The sequence below is a fragment of the Oculina patagonica genome, chromosome 3, assembly GCF_052425735.1.
Source record: "Oculina patagonica isolate OP01 chromosome 3, crgOcupat, whole genome shotgun sequence".
In the NCBI taxonomy this organism is placed as follows: domain Eukaryota; kingdom Metazoa; phylum Cnidaria; class Anthozoa; order Scleractinia; family Oculinidae; genus Oculina; species Oculina patagonica.
This window is the reverse complement of record NC_135760.1, coordinates 3,804,191-3,821,309: the sequence shown is the minus strand read 5'-3', so window position 1 is coordinate 3,821,309 and position 17,119 is coordinate 3,804,191. Positions and strand designations below refer to the sequence as shown.

The window sequence follows — 17,119 nt, the reverse complement described above, 5'->3', positions numbered from 1 at the left end:
TCGGTCAGTGGGTTATGCTAACACAATTAGACGGCTCGCTCTCGGTTTCTACCGACTTGATAGTTGGCTCGGGGCTTCGCCCCTCGTCAACTATCAGCCGGTAGAAACCTCGAACTTGCCGTCTAATTGTTAAATAGAAATCTCGAGCTCATAATCTAATTGTTAAATAGAAACACGAGTGGAAGTTTGGGAGAACGAGAAATGCTGTGGGAACACGAGTCGATAGACGAGTGTTTCCACAGCTTTTTCGAGTTCTCCCAAACTTTCACGAGTGTTTCTATAACTCGATAGAAACACGGAAAACATGTTTTCTATTTCTTTTAGAAAACAGGACAAAAAAAAAACGCACATCAAAGTAATATTTAGCGCTTTATTTAACATCAAAACGTAGATTCTCTTCACCTCGCGGTTTTACGTCATGATCATAATCAACCAATCATAGTAAGGGAGTCGATGAACAGAAATAAAACAACTGTTCAACATTTGCTTCAAGGCTAAAATTCACCGTTTTTTGGCCAAACAAACAAAGAAAACAGGCCCCAAAGTTAACGTAATTATGAGAAATAATTAAGCCGATGGTTAAACTGAAGTCAAGCACTGGAAGGAGTCAAGAATTGTGGTTTTATTTCGCTTCATCGACCTAACCGAATGGTTTGACGACCGACGTTGCCGATCGAGCGACTCGAACCTTGGAGGTGAAAGCGCATTATTTTTCTGTTAAAAGAAGTTTGACTCGGCATTCTGGACGAATATCTTGTCCTGTTGAGGAGCTGTGAATAGTTCTGAAGTGCTCCAAAGCCTAGAATGGAGTGAAGTTGCGCCAATTCACATACTTCTTTGAAAGGTCAGCCGCTTCGACAATTTCCTTTCACAGACTATTTTTGAATGTGTAGCAGGCTCTGTAAACATCTTACTCGCTTGTTTTCAAGTGTGCAAATATTTGTTTAGTCTTAACCTGGTTTTTGTCAGCTGTGACATTAAAATTTAGCACAATTCTTAGTTGTTATTTTTGCATTGCTTATTTCAGCGCCGTGAATATTGATTGCCGTGTCTATGACAACTGTCTGTGTCTCCATCGAGTTATAGAAACACAATTTTTAACCAATCAGCGCACGTATTTACTTTGTGCTATTTTCTAATGTAGTTTTATTACGATGAGCAAACTGTTTTGTCGTATGAGTTTTTTTCTCTTTAAAACCACCTCAACACTCCCAGCTGCACTTCATTAAAGAATTTCAATCCCAAGTGATAAATAACACATTCCCCTTTCTTATTGTCATACATCACTTGTAATGTTAGTTCTGAGGATTAAGTTGTACATCAAGCTAAATTCTACCCCATAAATGATTTGTTTTGAAACATTTATTTTAATCACATACATCAATTCATTACTTAATACACGTGCTGATCACCGTTTGATCCAGAATAGTGCTCTACCTTGAAGGAGCTGTGTATAATTTCTTGTTGCTCTACTCAGAACTTGAGTTCATGGATGTTAATACAGTTCTGTTTTGTAGGCCAACATTAGTTGGCCCACTCATCAGTTAATATCCATTATCCGGAGTTCATTACTTACATTTCATTACTTACATTTTTTATTTACATTTCGATTATTTACACCATCACCTAGTTTCCTATGATAATATTGGTAGCAATTCTTATTACTGTTATTGTTATTTATCGCAACAAACAATCTTTCAGAAAAAATAAAGAACAAAATACACAGGCTCAGTACACAAGGCTCTTAATGACTCAAAGATAGATCTGGCGAACAACACTTTTGTCAATGTATTAAGGATTCAATTTCTCATAGTAAGATTCAGGGAAACAACTGCAGGTTGAGATTTGGTTTTCAATTTCTACTTTGTTTTCCATCATTGTTTTATAATCACAACACTGCAACAGTATATAAATTGTAACTATTTGTTCTTTTTTGATGATTTTCTATATTCTTATCATATGTTTGGTTGCATGACAATGTATCGAGAAATTACATATTGACCTCCTATTGAGTTTGAAGGTTAAGTGGAGGAAATCAATAAAATGTTCCCTTCTGAGACTCCAAAATAAGAGGCTAATGCAAAAACAATCAAAAATCACCCTTTTCCCATTTTCTGATTTGCCTGGAAAATATCTTGATAAGCAATTTGTTGCATCAGAGATCTTATTTAAAAAAAAAAAAGAAAAAACACACGCTACCTTTGTTTAATGTAATTTCTCTGAATTGCTTTCTGTCATACATATTTGCTTTAAATATTAGTTCTAGACAACTTGTTTGTACATGCATGAAGTCAATGATCTCCAAGTCATTATTCTCCTTACATTTCTGTTATTGTAATTAGGAATTATGTATTAATCACTTTTCCATTTTAAAGGGTTAGCTGAGAATAGACTGAGAAAGTTCAATAAATGGTCACCTACGAGGAACTCAAACAAATAGCTTATTCTTAAAGTGAGGTGTTGAAACTATTTTAATGTTTCCAGCCGCTATTTTCTTCAGATTCAAAATTTGTTTTCCACTCTAGCTCTACCGGACTCAGTAGTTTGACTAAACGAGCATCTTCACCTGGTATTTGATCAGATCACTGATAAATAAACGAAATGATCGATATTTATTTAAGAGAAAACAGCAATTCAGGAAATTGGCCGTCATAAATATCCGTTTTATTAGTCGAGTATTCATTATTCATAAATGTGAATGTTACTCCTGAACAGTTAACAATACTGACACAGTTCACTCCACATAACGAAGGAGAGCCTGATATTTTGGCCCTTATTACGTACTTCGTGTTTTTCTTTAAAATGACCTCTTTGTCAAACGACACTTTAAAACCGTAATAGCTATAATTCTCTTCCTCTAATAGTTTTGAAGGAAATCGTTCAGTTTTAGACACAATAATTAATTTGCTGTTGGAGTCCATTACATCTAATTCTACAGAGTAGGCATTATTCTCACTTCCAAAGAGGCACACTCCATGAAGCACAATATCTTTGTCCACAGAGAAACTGATAGCGTCTCGGCGGCCACTATAATGCCATCCACTGCTAGGCAATGAGCCAATTCTAGTACATCGCTGAATATCACTGTCCAATTGCAAACCACATCTTTTTGTTTCTGAAAATCCGACTGGAGAACTCGACGCTGAACCGAGACATTTAACAATACTAACAATTTCTATTTTTGTTAAAATGTCGCTGTATAACACCACATCGCAGAAATCTTCCAGTTTCATTGTTGGAAAACGTATTCCTTTGATTATTTGCTCTTCAAGAACTATTCTTTTCATTTCTCCTTCTGCCGCTAAACCTTGTCTCTCACACTCCTTTGTTGCCCACAAGTCAACAGCTTTAAACAGCTCTATCTCTTCAATCGTCAGAGTGTCTCTCACGACTAGTACTTCAAGTAAGGACCTGTCAATTGTCACAAATCCATCTGATTTCACAGCCTCTACTGTCTGTTTATCGATAACTTCCCAGCATCGATCCACGAGGTTTTTCTCTTCATATTTCTGAGCAGAGGGCAGTATGCTGAAAACATTCGACGGATCTAAGTTGTCCTGCAGATATTTTGCGCATTTGTCAGCCAGTGAAGGCACCATGTATTTCTTCGCCAAATATAATACTCCCATCACATTTCTTCCGCTTATGTTCAATTCATCGCTGTATATGTAGTGAAAGAATTCCAACAGACTCTCGTACTCACAGTCAGGCAGTTCAATAGAGTCCCCAGTCTCAGCCAGCTCACCGTAAAACATGGCTTCAAATACAGGACTGCTAATCGACAGTACGAACTTGTGAGCAGGAATCACCTGTTTACTATCATTTACTTCATTGGCCTTTTGCACAACAAACGACACGTCGCTGAAGAGATCGTTGTTGAACATAAACTTGCATCTTTCACTGATGTTGAGTCTTGTTGTTTGCCAGCTTTCTTCGACGACAGACATGGTTGCTGAATGTTTTCTTTTAAATCAAGAAATTGTTGCGGGAATTATATTTCGCCCAAAGCGGAAAATCTGCTTAGCCTCTTATTTTCATGTTGCGTCAGTACTTGTTAGTTTCACAATTGTGTAATTTTGCTCTTACGTCACAACCTTAGTAATAGTAATTGGACTGAGTGGAGTAAAATTCAGGGAGTAATCGGGCGAGTAATTTCAAAATCGGCCGAGCGCGCAGCGCGAGGACGATTTGAAATTACGAGCTCGATTACTCTCTGAATTGTACGACACGAGGTCCAATTACTAATTAATCGTATCAATAACAAAATTCGAGGTTAGGAAGTCTTTGAGAATCTTTGTTAGTGTGAAAAAGTTAAGGGTAAATTCAATTGGTTGTACAAACAGTGGGAAAACGGCAAAAAAGAACCCATTTAAATGCGCGTGATTGACGCGCGAATGGCGTAGGTGTCCAATTTCAGGTATCCAATTTGAAGTTGTCCAAATTGGATACCTGTAATTGGACACCCACGTGATCGCGCGCCAATTACGCGACAAATAGGCGCGCGGAGAACCAATCAAAATCGAGAATTTTGTTATAGATACGATTATCCGTGTAACATGGCTGGTGACCTTAATATTGAATTCCCGGGCCGGTATTTTATTGAGTTTCAGTTGAGTTAGTTGAGTTCCAGTACCACCGCAAGCCCGGGACGACCACTTATACCTGCTTTACTGTCAGATCACCCAAGACATTTAGGCAGATTGGCTGTTGGACTTCGTAATAGTTGAATTTCGTGATTTTGTGTGGTTTGCGCGATAGCAAGTTTCTGGCAAGTCTTAACAGCAAGGTGACCGAGTAATGATAAAAAAAAGGTGTGTTATGGAGGAGAAAACAAAAATAAGGAGAAAATTTAAGAACTTTATTCAGGAAATCAAAATTGTCTCTCGTCATGATAAATTGGAAGCCGTTGATAACCAAGCGTCGGTACACAGTTTCGCATATTGTGTTTCAGTTTCCTTGTCGTGCTTTTGCATTGACGTCATAGAAATCAGTGGTTACGTACTCAGCTAGCGTGACCATAATCACGCACTCAGCGTGACCGAGAATTGCGCAAAATCTGACCATGATACCCACAAAGACAAAGTTAGAGACTAGCAGGTTTTGTCTGGTCCAGAAAGAGCAAATGCGATAGTGTTGTTTATGAAGGAAGAGTGCCTATGGGTGCGATAAAAGAAAAAGAAAGAAAAATATATTATGGCAAACTTTCTGTATCCGTAGAACAAAATTGAGCACAACTTCGGTATATTTAGTGTAGTGTGCTATAATTTAACTGTAGTTGTTATAAGTTTGGATTAAAACGGAGTGTGTGTTAGCTGATTGCTGATGCAAAGGGAAACTTTTAAAAGAAGTGTAGCGCAAACTACTTAGCGGCTGTTAAATAAAGCTTCGCTATTGTAGTTTTATTACGATAAGCAAACAGTCTTTGGTGTGGGTTTTTTGTTTCTCAGTAAAACCACCGATACACTCCCAGTTGTACTTTATGTAAGCATTTCAATTTTAAGCTATAAATAACACATTCTCCTTTCTTACTGTCATACATAACTGGTTATGTTAGTTCTGAGAATTAACTTGTACATCAAGCTAAATTCTATCCAATAGTTGATTTGTTTTGAAACATTTATTTTAATCAAATACATCAATTCATTACTTATATTTTTTATTTACATTTCGATTACTTACACCTTCACCTAGCTAGTTTTCTTCGGTAATAATGGTAGCAATTCTTATTACTGTTATTGTTGTTTAACGCGACAAACAATATTTTAGAAAAATATATAACAAATTAAAATACACACGCTCAGTAAACACAAGGCTCTTAATAACTCTAAGATAGATCTGGCGAACAACGCTTTTGTCAATGTAAGGATTTTATTTCCTATAGCTAGCTAGACAGGTTGAGATCTGGTTTTCAATTTTTACTGTTTCCCACCACTGTTTTATAAAAATAACACTACAACAGTGTATAGTCGGGTACACAGGAGCCCAAAATTTTATACCCACGGTCAATGTTGTCGGATTTTTGGCAACACAGCTTTTTTTAATTAACTCGAGTATCTTCACCTGGCATTTGATTAGATCTGTGATAACTGAAGGCAATGTTCCATGTTTATTTAAGAGAAAACAACAATTCTGGAAATTGACCCTGAACAGTTTCCGTTCTGATATTTGAGTGTTGACTCTTAATATTCATAAATGTAAATGTTACTCCTGAGCATTGAACAGAACTGACACAACTGTTTCCATATAGCGAAGGAGAGCCTAATATTTTGGCCCTTATATCGTACCTTGTGTTTTTCTTTAAAATGACCTTCTCTTTGTCAAACATCACTTTAAAACCATAATAGCTACAATTCTCTCCCTGTAACAGTTCTGAAGGAAATCGTTCAGTTTTAGACACAAAAATTGATTTGCTGTTGGAGTCAATTATATCTAATTCTACATAGTAAGTGTTATTCTCACTTCCAAAGAAGCAAACTCCATGAAGCAAAATATCCTTGTCCACAGAGAAACGGATGGCATCTATCATGATGAAGCCACTATAGCTCCATCCACTGCCAGTCGATGAGCCGAATCTACAACATCGCTGAATATTACCGTCAAATTGAAAACCACATCTTCTTGTTTCTGGAAATGCTACTGGAGAACTCGAGACTGAACTGAGACGTTTAATAATAGTGACAATTTCTTATTTTTTTAATATGTCGCTGTCTAAAACCGCACTAGAGAAATCTTCCAATTTCATTGTTGGGAAACGTATTCCTTTGATTATTTGTTCTCCAAGAATTCTTCTCTTTATTGCACCATCTGCCGCTAAACCTTGCCTCTCGCATTCCTTTTTTGCCCACAGGTCAACAGCTTTAAACAGCTCTATCTCTTCAATCGTCAGACTGTCTCTTACGACTACTGCTTCAAGTAAGGACCTCTCAATTGTCGCAAATCCATCAGATTTCACGACCTCTTCTGTCTGTTTATCGATCACTTTTCAGCATTGATCCACAAGATTTTTCTCGTCATATTTCCGAGCAGATGGCAAGATGCTGAAAACATTCGACGGATCTAAGTTATCTTTCAGATATTCCGTGCATTTATCAGCCAGTGAAGGCACTATGTATTTCTTCGCCAAATACAACACTCCCATCACATTGCTTCCGCTCAAGTGCACTTCATCGCTATACATGTAGCGAAACAACTCCAACAGACTATCGTACTCACAGTCAGGCAGTTCAATAGAGTCTCCAGTCTCCGCCAGCTCACCGTAAAACATGGCTTCAAACACAGGACTGCTTATCGACAGCACGAACTTCGACGACAGCCATGGTTTTGTAAAAGCCCGCGAGGGTTTCCTTAGTCTTCCTCCCTAATGCAGATTGTAACAGAAAAATATACATGCTGTATTATTCTATTATGGGAAATAAAGTCAATTCAATTCAAATCACTTGTTTACTTTCACTCTCGCCATCAGTCTTCCGAACAACAAACTCCACATCGCTGAAGATATCGTTGTTGAACATGAACTTGTTTCTATCTCTGATGGTGGGTCTTGTAGTTTGCCAGTTTTTTTCGACGACAGCCATGGTTTCTGTTGTGAAATCCTACAATATTTCAGTTTTCTTTTGGCAACTTGAGCCTGCGGTAGTTTAAAACTATTTGAATATAAAATTTGTCACGCACTACACTAAGCGTGACCACGAGAGTTCGAAAATCGAACCAAGCGGTAAAGTTAAACAAAACGAAAAAAAAAATCAAAATTCCTTTTGACATTTCATGTTCTAAATTTAGTTCACACACATAGCCAACGTGTAGATAGAGCGATATATTTGGCAGGAAACGCTTGTTTACGACCGACACTGTTCTCTTATAAAAGTGGTCCTTAAAATGTTCCACAGCGCGTCTAATCCTGATTTGTAAATGGAATTTAATGTGTCAGTAGTTTTGGGGATGACGAAAACTTAAGCGGGGCGGTAGAAGGGGAGGGAGAGGGATACAATCGCGAATCAGGAGAATATTTTCCTTCAAATCATGAAACAAGTATTTTATATACATTTATTATTGGAGAAAATGAGCTTTGACTGATTAGTGAATTTGCGTGTCATTTCCATTCAATAACCAAGTAGCAAGACATGCATGAGTGTCCTCTCAGCCGAACTCACTGCAGCTGTCACTGTATGAGACAGGTCGTAAAACGCAGAAATCGAGCCGAGAGATCTCGTCACTGCATTTTTATTGATAAGCAATCTGTTACATAAGAGGTTTTTTTTTATCTCTGACAAGAAAACACTACAGTTTCAGTACTGTTCTGTTATTTTTGCCATTTTCCAGTGCTTACTTTTATATATACATATTTGCTGCTAATGTTAATTTTGGACAACTTGACATGTTTGTTCATACATGGAGTTATATCTCATAGTTCATTATTCTCGTCCCATTTTTTTCTCTGTAAGGAGAAATTATTTGTTATTACTTTTGTGAATTTAAGAGTTTCTGAGAAAGTTGAGTAAATGGTATCCTGCTGAGAATTCAAACAAAAAGCTTATTCTTAAAGTTTGGCGTTAAAACTATTTCAATGTAACCAGCAGCCTTCTTTCCTTGCAATAAAAAATAATTTTCAACTCCAGGTTTTATAAGACTCAGTAGTTTGACTAAATGACCATCCTCGCCTGGTATTTGATGAGATCTGTGATTAATGAACGAAATGATTAATATTTATTTAAAGAGAAAACAACAACTCTGGAAATTGGCCCTCACTAACATCCGTCCCATTATTTGGGTAGTCACTAGTCATAAATGTAAATGTTACATCTGAACATTGAACAGAACTGACACAGTTTACTCCACGTAACGAAGGAGAGCCTGATATTTTAGCTTTCATGTCGTACTTCGTGTTTTTCTTCAAAATGACTTTCTCTTTGTCAAAGTTCACTTTAAAACCATAATAGCTGCAATTCTCTACCTGTAATAGCTTTGAAAAAAATTGTCCAGTTTTAGACACTAGAACTGATAAGGTATCATTTACCTTCAAGTCTACCGAGTAAGCTTTATTCTCATTACCAAAGAAGCACACTCCGTGAAGCACAATATCTTTGTCCACAGAGAAACTGATAGCATCTGTGGAGCCAGTATAACTCCATCCACAAGCAGACGGTGAGCCAAATCTACAACATCGTTGAATATCACCATCAACTTGAAAACCACGTCTTTTTGTTGCTGAAAATTTCACTGGAAAACTCGACGCTGAACCGAGACAATCGGTCATACTTGCAATTTCTTTTTTTGTTAAAATGTCGCTGCCCAAGACTACACTGGAGAAATCTTCTAGTTTCATTGTTGGGAAACGTATTCCTTTGATTATTTCTTCTCAAAGAATTTTTCTCTTCATTGCACCATCTGACGCTGAATCTTGTCTCTCGCATTCCCTTGTTGCCCACAAGTTAACAGCTTTAAACAGCTCTATCTCTTGAATCGTTAGAGTGTCTCTCACGACTACTTCTTCAAGTAAGGACCTCTCAATTGCCACAAATCCATCAGATTTCACAGCCTCTTCTGTCTGTTTATCGATCAATTTCCAGCACTTTTCCTCCAGATTTTTCTCTTTATATTTCTGAGCGGATGGCAGGATGCTAAACACATTACAGGGATCTAAGTTGTCTTGTAGATATTCCGTGCATTTATCAGCCAGTGAAGGCACTATGTATTTCTTCGCCAAATACAACACTCCCATCACATTACTTCCACTTATGTTCGCCTCATCGCTGTACATGAAACGAAACAACTCCAACAGACTATCGTACTCACAGTCAGGCAGTTCAACAGAGGCTCCAGTCTCCGCCAGATCTCCGTAAAACATGGCTTCAAACACAGGACTGCTTATCGACAACATGAACTTATGAGCAGGAATCACTTTTTTACTTCCGCTTTCGCCATCGGCCTTTGGCACAACAAACTTTACATCGCTGAAAAGATCATTGTTGAACATAAACTTGCACCTTTCTCTGATGGTTGGTTTTGTTGTTTGCCAGATTTCTTCGACGAAAGTCATGGCTTCTATGGTGAGGTCGATGCAGTGTAAACAGATAAACGAATTTTCAGTCTCTCCCGTCAGGAAGTCCTCGCGGAAACGTGGAGCTACTGCGGTGTCAACTTATGCCTGCGGTAGTTAAAACAATTTGAAAATCGTTGGCAATTACTCAACAGGAACTCGTAAGGCATTCAAGTAAGCGTGACCAGGAAGTTTTAAAATTGGAGCAATAAATTTTGCGAAAACCCTCTGTTTATAGCTAACGCTGTTGCTCTTATAAAATTGTTTCTCAGAGCGCGGATAATGAGGCCCTGTTAGGGTAGATATGCGTGCCTCCCGTCTGAATTTTGAAGCTTGTAATGCCGCAATTAAGAATGGTTCGCATGTTGCTGTCGAAATTTCGTTAGTTCGTTTAAAGACGGACGCGTAAAAAGCAGGAGTTTCTTATGTATTTTAATTTCTCAACCAATTAAAAACGACGTAAGTAACTTAGGTACAGAGAGCAGCAGTTTCACTGGTATTTTAAAAAGGAAATTAATGTTTTTTATGTCTCGACCAATCAAAAACGGCGTGACTTACTTAGATACGCAAAGCAGGAGTTTCTCTAGCCTCCCACGCAGTCGTTCTTAGGGGCGATCGTGTTTCACTCGTGGGGAGGAGTGAAACACCATCGCCCCTAAGAACGACTGCGTGGGAGGCTAGAGTTTCTCGGGCACGTTAATTTTGACGTGACTCTGAATCGAGTACACAGAGCAGCAGTTTCCTGTGCATTTTGAGAGGGGCCTTTTAAATCAATTTAATTTTTTAACGGATTAATTAAAAAACGACGTGTTTATAAAGTACACAAGAGCAGGAGTTTCTCGTGCATTTCATTAAGAAACTGTTTTAATACGTGACCGATGAAAATTTCTCGACTGACATATAATTAGTTCTCAAGTGATCAAAAATTTTCGATCACTAAAAATATTTTTCCACTGATTACTTGACCTTAACGGGCCATTATTTTCGGACTTCTGCCCGCCGTTTTAAGCATTCTTCGTAAATTTTTCAAAGGTGAGGTTTGCTTATCGCTCGGCTGTCTTATTTGCTTTTACTTTGCTATGTTTGATCAGAATATATTACGTTAGTTGGTTGCCAGATAAGTGCAGCAATTCCGACTCTAATAGAAAATATATTTTAATGCAACCTCTCATTATGTAAATTGTTTCCTTTTAACTTTTTTATTGAAGTTATGACGTCTTGATCAGCCACAGCGAATAAGTGAAAATCTATTACCTTGTACGAGCCCTTTGTAGCGAAATAATAGTTAGTAGGTCAAGCAAAGAAAGTTTTTGAATTTTTGTATTTATCTACTTTTCGATTTGATGGTTTTTTGCCTGTTAAACCTGCTGGACCTAAAAACAAGCCCTGCATGCTGATGATGCAGGGCATTTGTGACTACATCAGTTCGCCGTCGAAGCCGAGAGATTCGCCGTAGTTGTCTTATTTAATTTTTTTCTTCGCTGTGGCTATTTCAACAAAATTCTTGTTGCCGGAAATATCAAAGATCCGATAAGCTCCGGCAAGTATGGGTCACTTGGCTCAAGGCTTCCGTTATATCCATGGCTCATGGCGCTTTACAGTAAAATATTATTAAAAATGAAATTTACAATAAAAATTTACATCAGTGATAAAAAATTTACTTGCTAAAGAAGTTGATTGTCTTGTATGTTGTTTCGTTTGAAAGGTTTTGCCCATCTGGGAAGGAACCACGAATGTTTTATCGTTAGACGTACTGAGGTCGGTGTTTAAAAGTCAAGGACAGGTAAATTGTAATTTGAATCAAAAAACGTTTTCTTACAGTAGTAATTTTTACTAACACTTACATTAATTTTCTAAGCTTTTGGCTCTATAATTGATCGTGCACTCGAGTTTTCCCGCGATTGCCACCCGTTACTTGTTTGACCGCACTTTCCACTGGTGACGTTTTCCTGGGCGCGCTGCCCACTGGTTACATTATTTTGTTTTTGAAAATTTTGCAATGCTTCTACGCAACGTCCCCGATATTGAATGCAGTTTGCTGGAAGCAACTTGCAACTTTGCTTAAAATTCAAATTTGCCCAAGTAAGTTGCCAAGTTCAACTTTAAACTTAAAGTTGCTAGTTGCTTCGAGGAAACTGTCAATCAATGTTGAAACATTGCGACGGAAAACCGCTGCTTTTAGTTTACGTGAAAAACGCCCGTCCAAGCGAATTCTGTAAGTCCTTGATTAACATCATTTTTTAAAATCTTCTAAACTTTCTCGAGTGTTTTTATCAGGCTATGTAAATACGTGCGCCGTTTTCTATCTCCTGCGCTTGCACCTTTTACATGTTTTTCACCGATTCTACAGATCACACTTAATCGATTACTATTTTTTGTTTGCTTTTAAGCTTCATTTGTTTGTTGTCCCATTTCAGACCACGAGATGTTACCCTTGAGAATAATTTCTTTCAACTTCAAACAAATTCACATGAAAATGATAAATCCCATCCAGGGGGGAGTAGAGATACTTCTAGTCGCTTCATGCTACTGAAACCGGGATAAGTTCCGACCTGATGGCCACTAGGCTCGAATGTAGACTTCACGTTTACCTCACCTCGCGGTTTTTGGCGGGAGGTTACTAAATAGGGCGTTTGACATGTCTTGATGGCGATTAACTGACCTGACAGCTTTCGGAGTGGTCGTGCTAGTTTCTGACTGGCTTATAACAATCGGAAACACTTCGCGTGGTTTTACGAAGATTTGCGGAAGAGCCCGAGTTAGCAGGCGTCTCTCATGGCTCTTGTTTCCTAGGCTAGACATAAAACAATCTAATGTATCTACTTTTTTGAGCAGTTTTTACTTGAGTGTCGAAATTGCGTTGGTTTGGTTTTGCATTCAGTACTGCACTTGGCCATTGGTTTAAAAATCCCGCACCACTTTGTCAATCAATCAGAAGTAAATTAAACCAAACCTATTCGTGACTCGCTCACACACATTTTCCCGCGCTTCGCGGCGGCTACATGTATTTTCTTTGAGTTATGATTGGCTCGCTGTATTGTTTGTGTCCTTTGTAATGGCAAGAGTGATTACTTTGTTTCTGGTATTACAGCACTCAAAAGAAAACCGCTTTATGTGCCTCCATGTATATAAATGTTGTACGTAAATTTCCTCACAGCACTCTTAATATCCTGTTATTGTCTAATCCATATCATTCTTGTTGATACGCAGGTACTGAAGGCTTTCCACGCTAGCGTCTCCGACAAGTTGTCAAAGGCCTCTTCGTCCCACCCCTCCCTGAAGATTTTGTCGCAACAAGTTCAGTCTTTCATGAATACCTTGCTGTCTCCACAAAACTACGAGCTGCTCTCTGATTCGCTGCCTGCGCGCGATCTGGCGTTTAGCTTGGCAAGGATTTACATGGGTATGGCAATCCTTATTTCGCAATTTATTGGAGACCAAATAGTCGAAAATAGTTTGCTCTTCCAGAGGTCCTAGTTTAAGCCATGGGCATTGCACTCTTGATCCTCTCATTTATCGGCAAGATTAAAATTGCTATTATTCTACAATCCGTTCTTTCCGTTTAACTCATACATATAAAATGATCCCTTTTCTTTTTGACAGCGTCCTTGCTAATAGAGCATGCGTCTTGGAAGAGACCAAAGAACATGACATTGAAGCTGCGAAGAGGTAGGGTAATACCATGTTCATTTAGTTTCACTCTCAGAGACACCCATCTCAGCCATTTCATATAATTACTCGAGACAAAAATAGAAATGCGACCGTTTGTGGAAATAAAAGGAAAAGTTAGCTTTGTGTGCTGTACTCAGATGTACGGGTTCAGAGACAACTTAACTTTATTAGAAAATGAAGTAGCTCTGAAAAAGAAATGAAATGGTCAAACTGTCTGTTTGTAGTTATTAGCCTCAACATATGATAATTTGGTTACCTTTGACTGCTACTGACGATGCTATGGCAACCAATTGTGAGTACTTACGGATCAGAGTACGTTTAAATACTTTACCGTTTTACATTAGTTGTCAGCAGTATTGGACTACTTGTGATAGATTGCCCAAGACGAAAACGTCTGAAGTATCGTTAGCCACCATAAAACTGGTTCAAACAAGAACACGAGTTCAAACTCTCTTTGTGGTTTACACTATAAACGACTCTCGTCGAAATTAAACCTGATCAAAGTTCTATGAGTGTGAACACCAGTTTCCACTTGTTCGACAGGTAGATGATATCAACTTTCACGTACTATTAGCTCGATTGACTGCGCAATGATGGTAGGTGATGAGAGTTGAAGAAAACTCTTGTGCAATTCTTATCCCTTAAGTCTCATCCACTCTCGTTTTTTATCGACCCGATCTTAACTGTGGTATAAACTAAAGAAGAAAAGTGCTTATGAGTGGTGTCATTCTTTAGGTGGTGTCAACAGGACTTGAAGCTACTTGACCCCAGTCCTCACTAACCTCAGACACGACGCGTATGACGCCAATAGCTCCGCTTGTGACCTGGCACTAGTCATGAAGGGGCGTTCAGAGTTTACAAGAATAAGATGAGTGGTTGTCTTTTGGGAACTGCAATTCGGCCACAAACATCAAAAAACTGAAATGATCCAATGGTCTACGTACTATGTTTATTTTTCAACATTGAGCAAAACAACCAGAAGAATTTACTGGACTGCTAAAACACCCAAGAGATTTGTAAAAGAAGGTCAAAGAACTACTACACAGAGAGTGTTACTTGAAACTGATTTTAGCACAAAACAAGTTCGTCGTTCAAAATCAATCCCAAACTATCATTTTTTTCCTTTTTGCTTTATCATGATCTCTTTGCAGGGTTGCCACAGGTCAGGAAATGGTCAGTGCCTCTCTTCACACAAATAGGTTAATAGATACCGTCAAAAACGTCGAGGCAACCTTTTAGTTTTCAAATTCTGTTCAAGGAACCAAACAGATTTTGTTCACTTACTCAGTCAACCTCTTCGTCCCGTCGGGGACATAAGGCCGCAATAATACTTCGCCACCCAACTCTACCCTGAGCTTTGGTTTGCTCTTCGCCCCATGATAGACCCATCTCTTCCAGCTCTTTCATCACAGTCCTAACTTTGATGAAAACCACCAATTTTGTGATCGACAAGAGAATTGTCACAATATTATAGTTTAAACGAAATAATTTGAGTTTGGTTAGTATTTGTATTTAAATGTATAGCACTGAAAATTTTTTCTGCAGAACAGGTGGTTTAGCGGAGCACAGCGCAAAACGCGAACGCGAACCGCAAGGGCGAGCACGAAGTGCGAAGCGAAAAGATGCCCTCGCGCTTCGCGCTCTTCCTCTTTGTACTGGGTAATTGGGAGGCATGAACACTCTTTTAAATTCTGAGAATAACACATTGCTATGTATTGTAGCTACATAAATACCTACCAATATTAAATGCATCTCGTGAATTTTTAACTTCACTTGGAACTGCAGACGTTGTCTATTCAATTCTATGATACTACAGTTTCACTCTCTGCTTTTTAAAACTCATTCCCCACTTTCGAATACTTTCAAATCTTTTGTTGTAGACCATTTCCCCCTAGAGCGCTTTTTACTATTGAAAGTAATTTGTTTCACTTTAGTTTTCTATTTACTGAAAGTGATGAAAACCCCAAACAATCGTGGTTTGGCTGACGTGATTTTTTTCGCGTTTGCAACTGGTTACATATTTTCCCGTGCTTACCACCAGTAACATGTTTTCCCGCGCTTACCACTAGCAACATGTTTTCGCGCGCTTATTACCAGTAACATGTGTTCCCGCGCTTTGCACCAGTTACACGCTTTTTCTCTCGCTTATTGCGTTTACTATCGGTTACATGATTTCCCGCGTTTGCTATCGGGTTTTTGAGTTTACGTGACGCCATAAAGATACGCGATGCTGTGTAGTGAGAAAACTGCTCATGATTCCTTAGAAACGAATTTTAATGCTGTACTCAGATCTTTTTTTGCATCTGGATACGGATCAATGAGATTTCGACAAGGTGCTAATTCCCCAGACCTGGAGTATGGATAGTCTCATTGTTTGCCACTAATGTACTGCGAGGATTGATAAAAAGAAGTAGGTTTTAAGTAAGTTTAAGTAAGCATAATTGACGCTAAGATCGAGTAAGGAGTTGTTCGCTCTTGAGAGTAAAGAGCTGCAACCAACATTTAAGTGGTGATGTATCAACAATGTATGAGAGATTCAAAACAAAAGGCAGGAAAATCGATGAATACAGAACGAGACACGAACCAAGAACGAACAACAAACAACAATCTATATTTCGTGCCCTGAAATTTTACAATACAGATAAAAATATGCAATATTAAAACTTTACAATGAAAACGGAGCGCAGTCACTTAGAAATAGCTAGGGCTAATCAAGCTAAGCGGCTGGGCCAAGCGGAAAAAATGTTGCAATAAAGTTAGAGTATAAAAAGCGGGACAACGAGACGAAAGCAACAGCAAGCCAAGAAGGGAACAACCTTTAAAGGAGAAGTTCACTCCAGAATGGCCATTTATTTTCTTTACGCCAATACAAAGTTTACACAAAGATATGTTATTCACCAAAATTTCAGCCTCCAACGTTCGCTATAACCCTACGAAATCTCTCCCAAAACTCGACAACTGAACGCCGCCATCTTGGAGCTGGTAATGTATGCGTGACGTAAAAGAGGTCAGCCTAAAGTTTGGCGGGGAAATTTTAATAGTCGAAACTCCTTGTTTTTTGTATTTCGTGGAACTCTGTTTGAGCAAAATGGAGCTGCACAAACAGGCATTTTGACAAACAAAAGCCACTACTAAGAAACAAGGAGTTTCGAATATTTCCATTTTCCCGCCAAACTTCAGGCTGAGCTCTTTGACGTCACGCATACATTACCAGCTCCAAGATGGCGGCGTTCAGTTGGCGAGTTTTGGGAAAGATTTCGTAGGGTTAAAGCGAACGTTGGAAATAAATGGCCATTCTGGAGTGAACTTCTCCTTTAAACCAATGCGTTGAAGTGTGCCCCGTAGCCCACCCGTTGTCGAATGAAGGTGGCTTGCGTGCACCCGAACAGCTTTATAGTATGTCACCTAAGC

The 17,119-nt window shown here is 38.6% G+C and overlaps 2 protein-coding genes, 1 long non-coding RNA gene and 2 pseudogenes across 3 annotated transcripts; 1 reads left to right on the top strand and 4 right to left on the bottom strand.

The window, feature by feature from the left end:
* Window positions 1-2,231: 2,231 nt before the first annotated feature.
* On the bottom strand, window positions 2,232-4,020 carry LOC144645578 (BTB/POZ domain-containing protein 6-like). The gene has a single exon (XM_078505155.1). The coding sequence runs from the start codon at window positions 3,945-3,947 to the stop codon at window positions 2,613-2,615; it is 1,335 nt and encodes a 444-aa protein (XP_078361281.1). The 5' UTR covers window positions 3,948-4,020; the 3' UTR covers window positions 2,232-2,612.
* Window positions 4,021-5,526: 1,506 nt separating this feature from the next.
* Window positions 5,527-7,618, bottom strand: LOC144646252 (BTB/POZ domain-containing protein 6-like; annotated as a pseudogene).
* A 983-nt stretch (window positions 7,619-8,601) lies between these two features.
* On the bottom strand, window positions 8,602-10,220 carry LOC144646240 (BTB/POZ domain-containing protein 6 pseudogene; annotated as a pseudogene).
* LOC144645949 (BTB/POZ domain-containing protein 2-like) lies at window positions 8,708-9,253 on the bottom strand. Its single transcript, XM_078505460.1, has one exon. The coding sequence runs from the start codon at window positions 9,251-9,253 to the stop codon at window positions 8,708-8,710; it is 546 nt and encodes a 181-aa protein (XP_078361586.1).
* Window positions 10,221-11,712: 1,492 nt separating the features above from the next.
* LOC144646260 (uncharacterized) lies at window positions 11,713-14,990 on the top strand. The gene is made up of 4 exons (XR_013569376.1): window positions 11,713-11,819; window positions 13,247-13,439; window positions 13,640-13,705; window positions 14,444-14,990. It is a non-coding gene; the product is annotated as an uncharacterized LOC144646260 (long non-coding RNA).
* The last annotated feature ends 2,129 nt before the right edge of the window (window positions 14,991-17,119 follow it).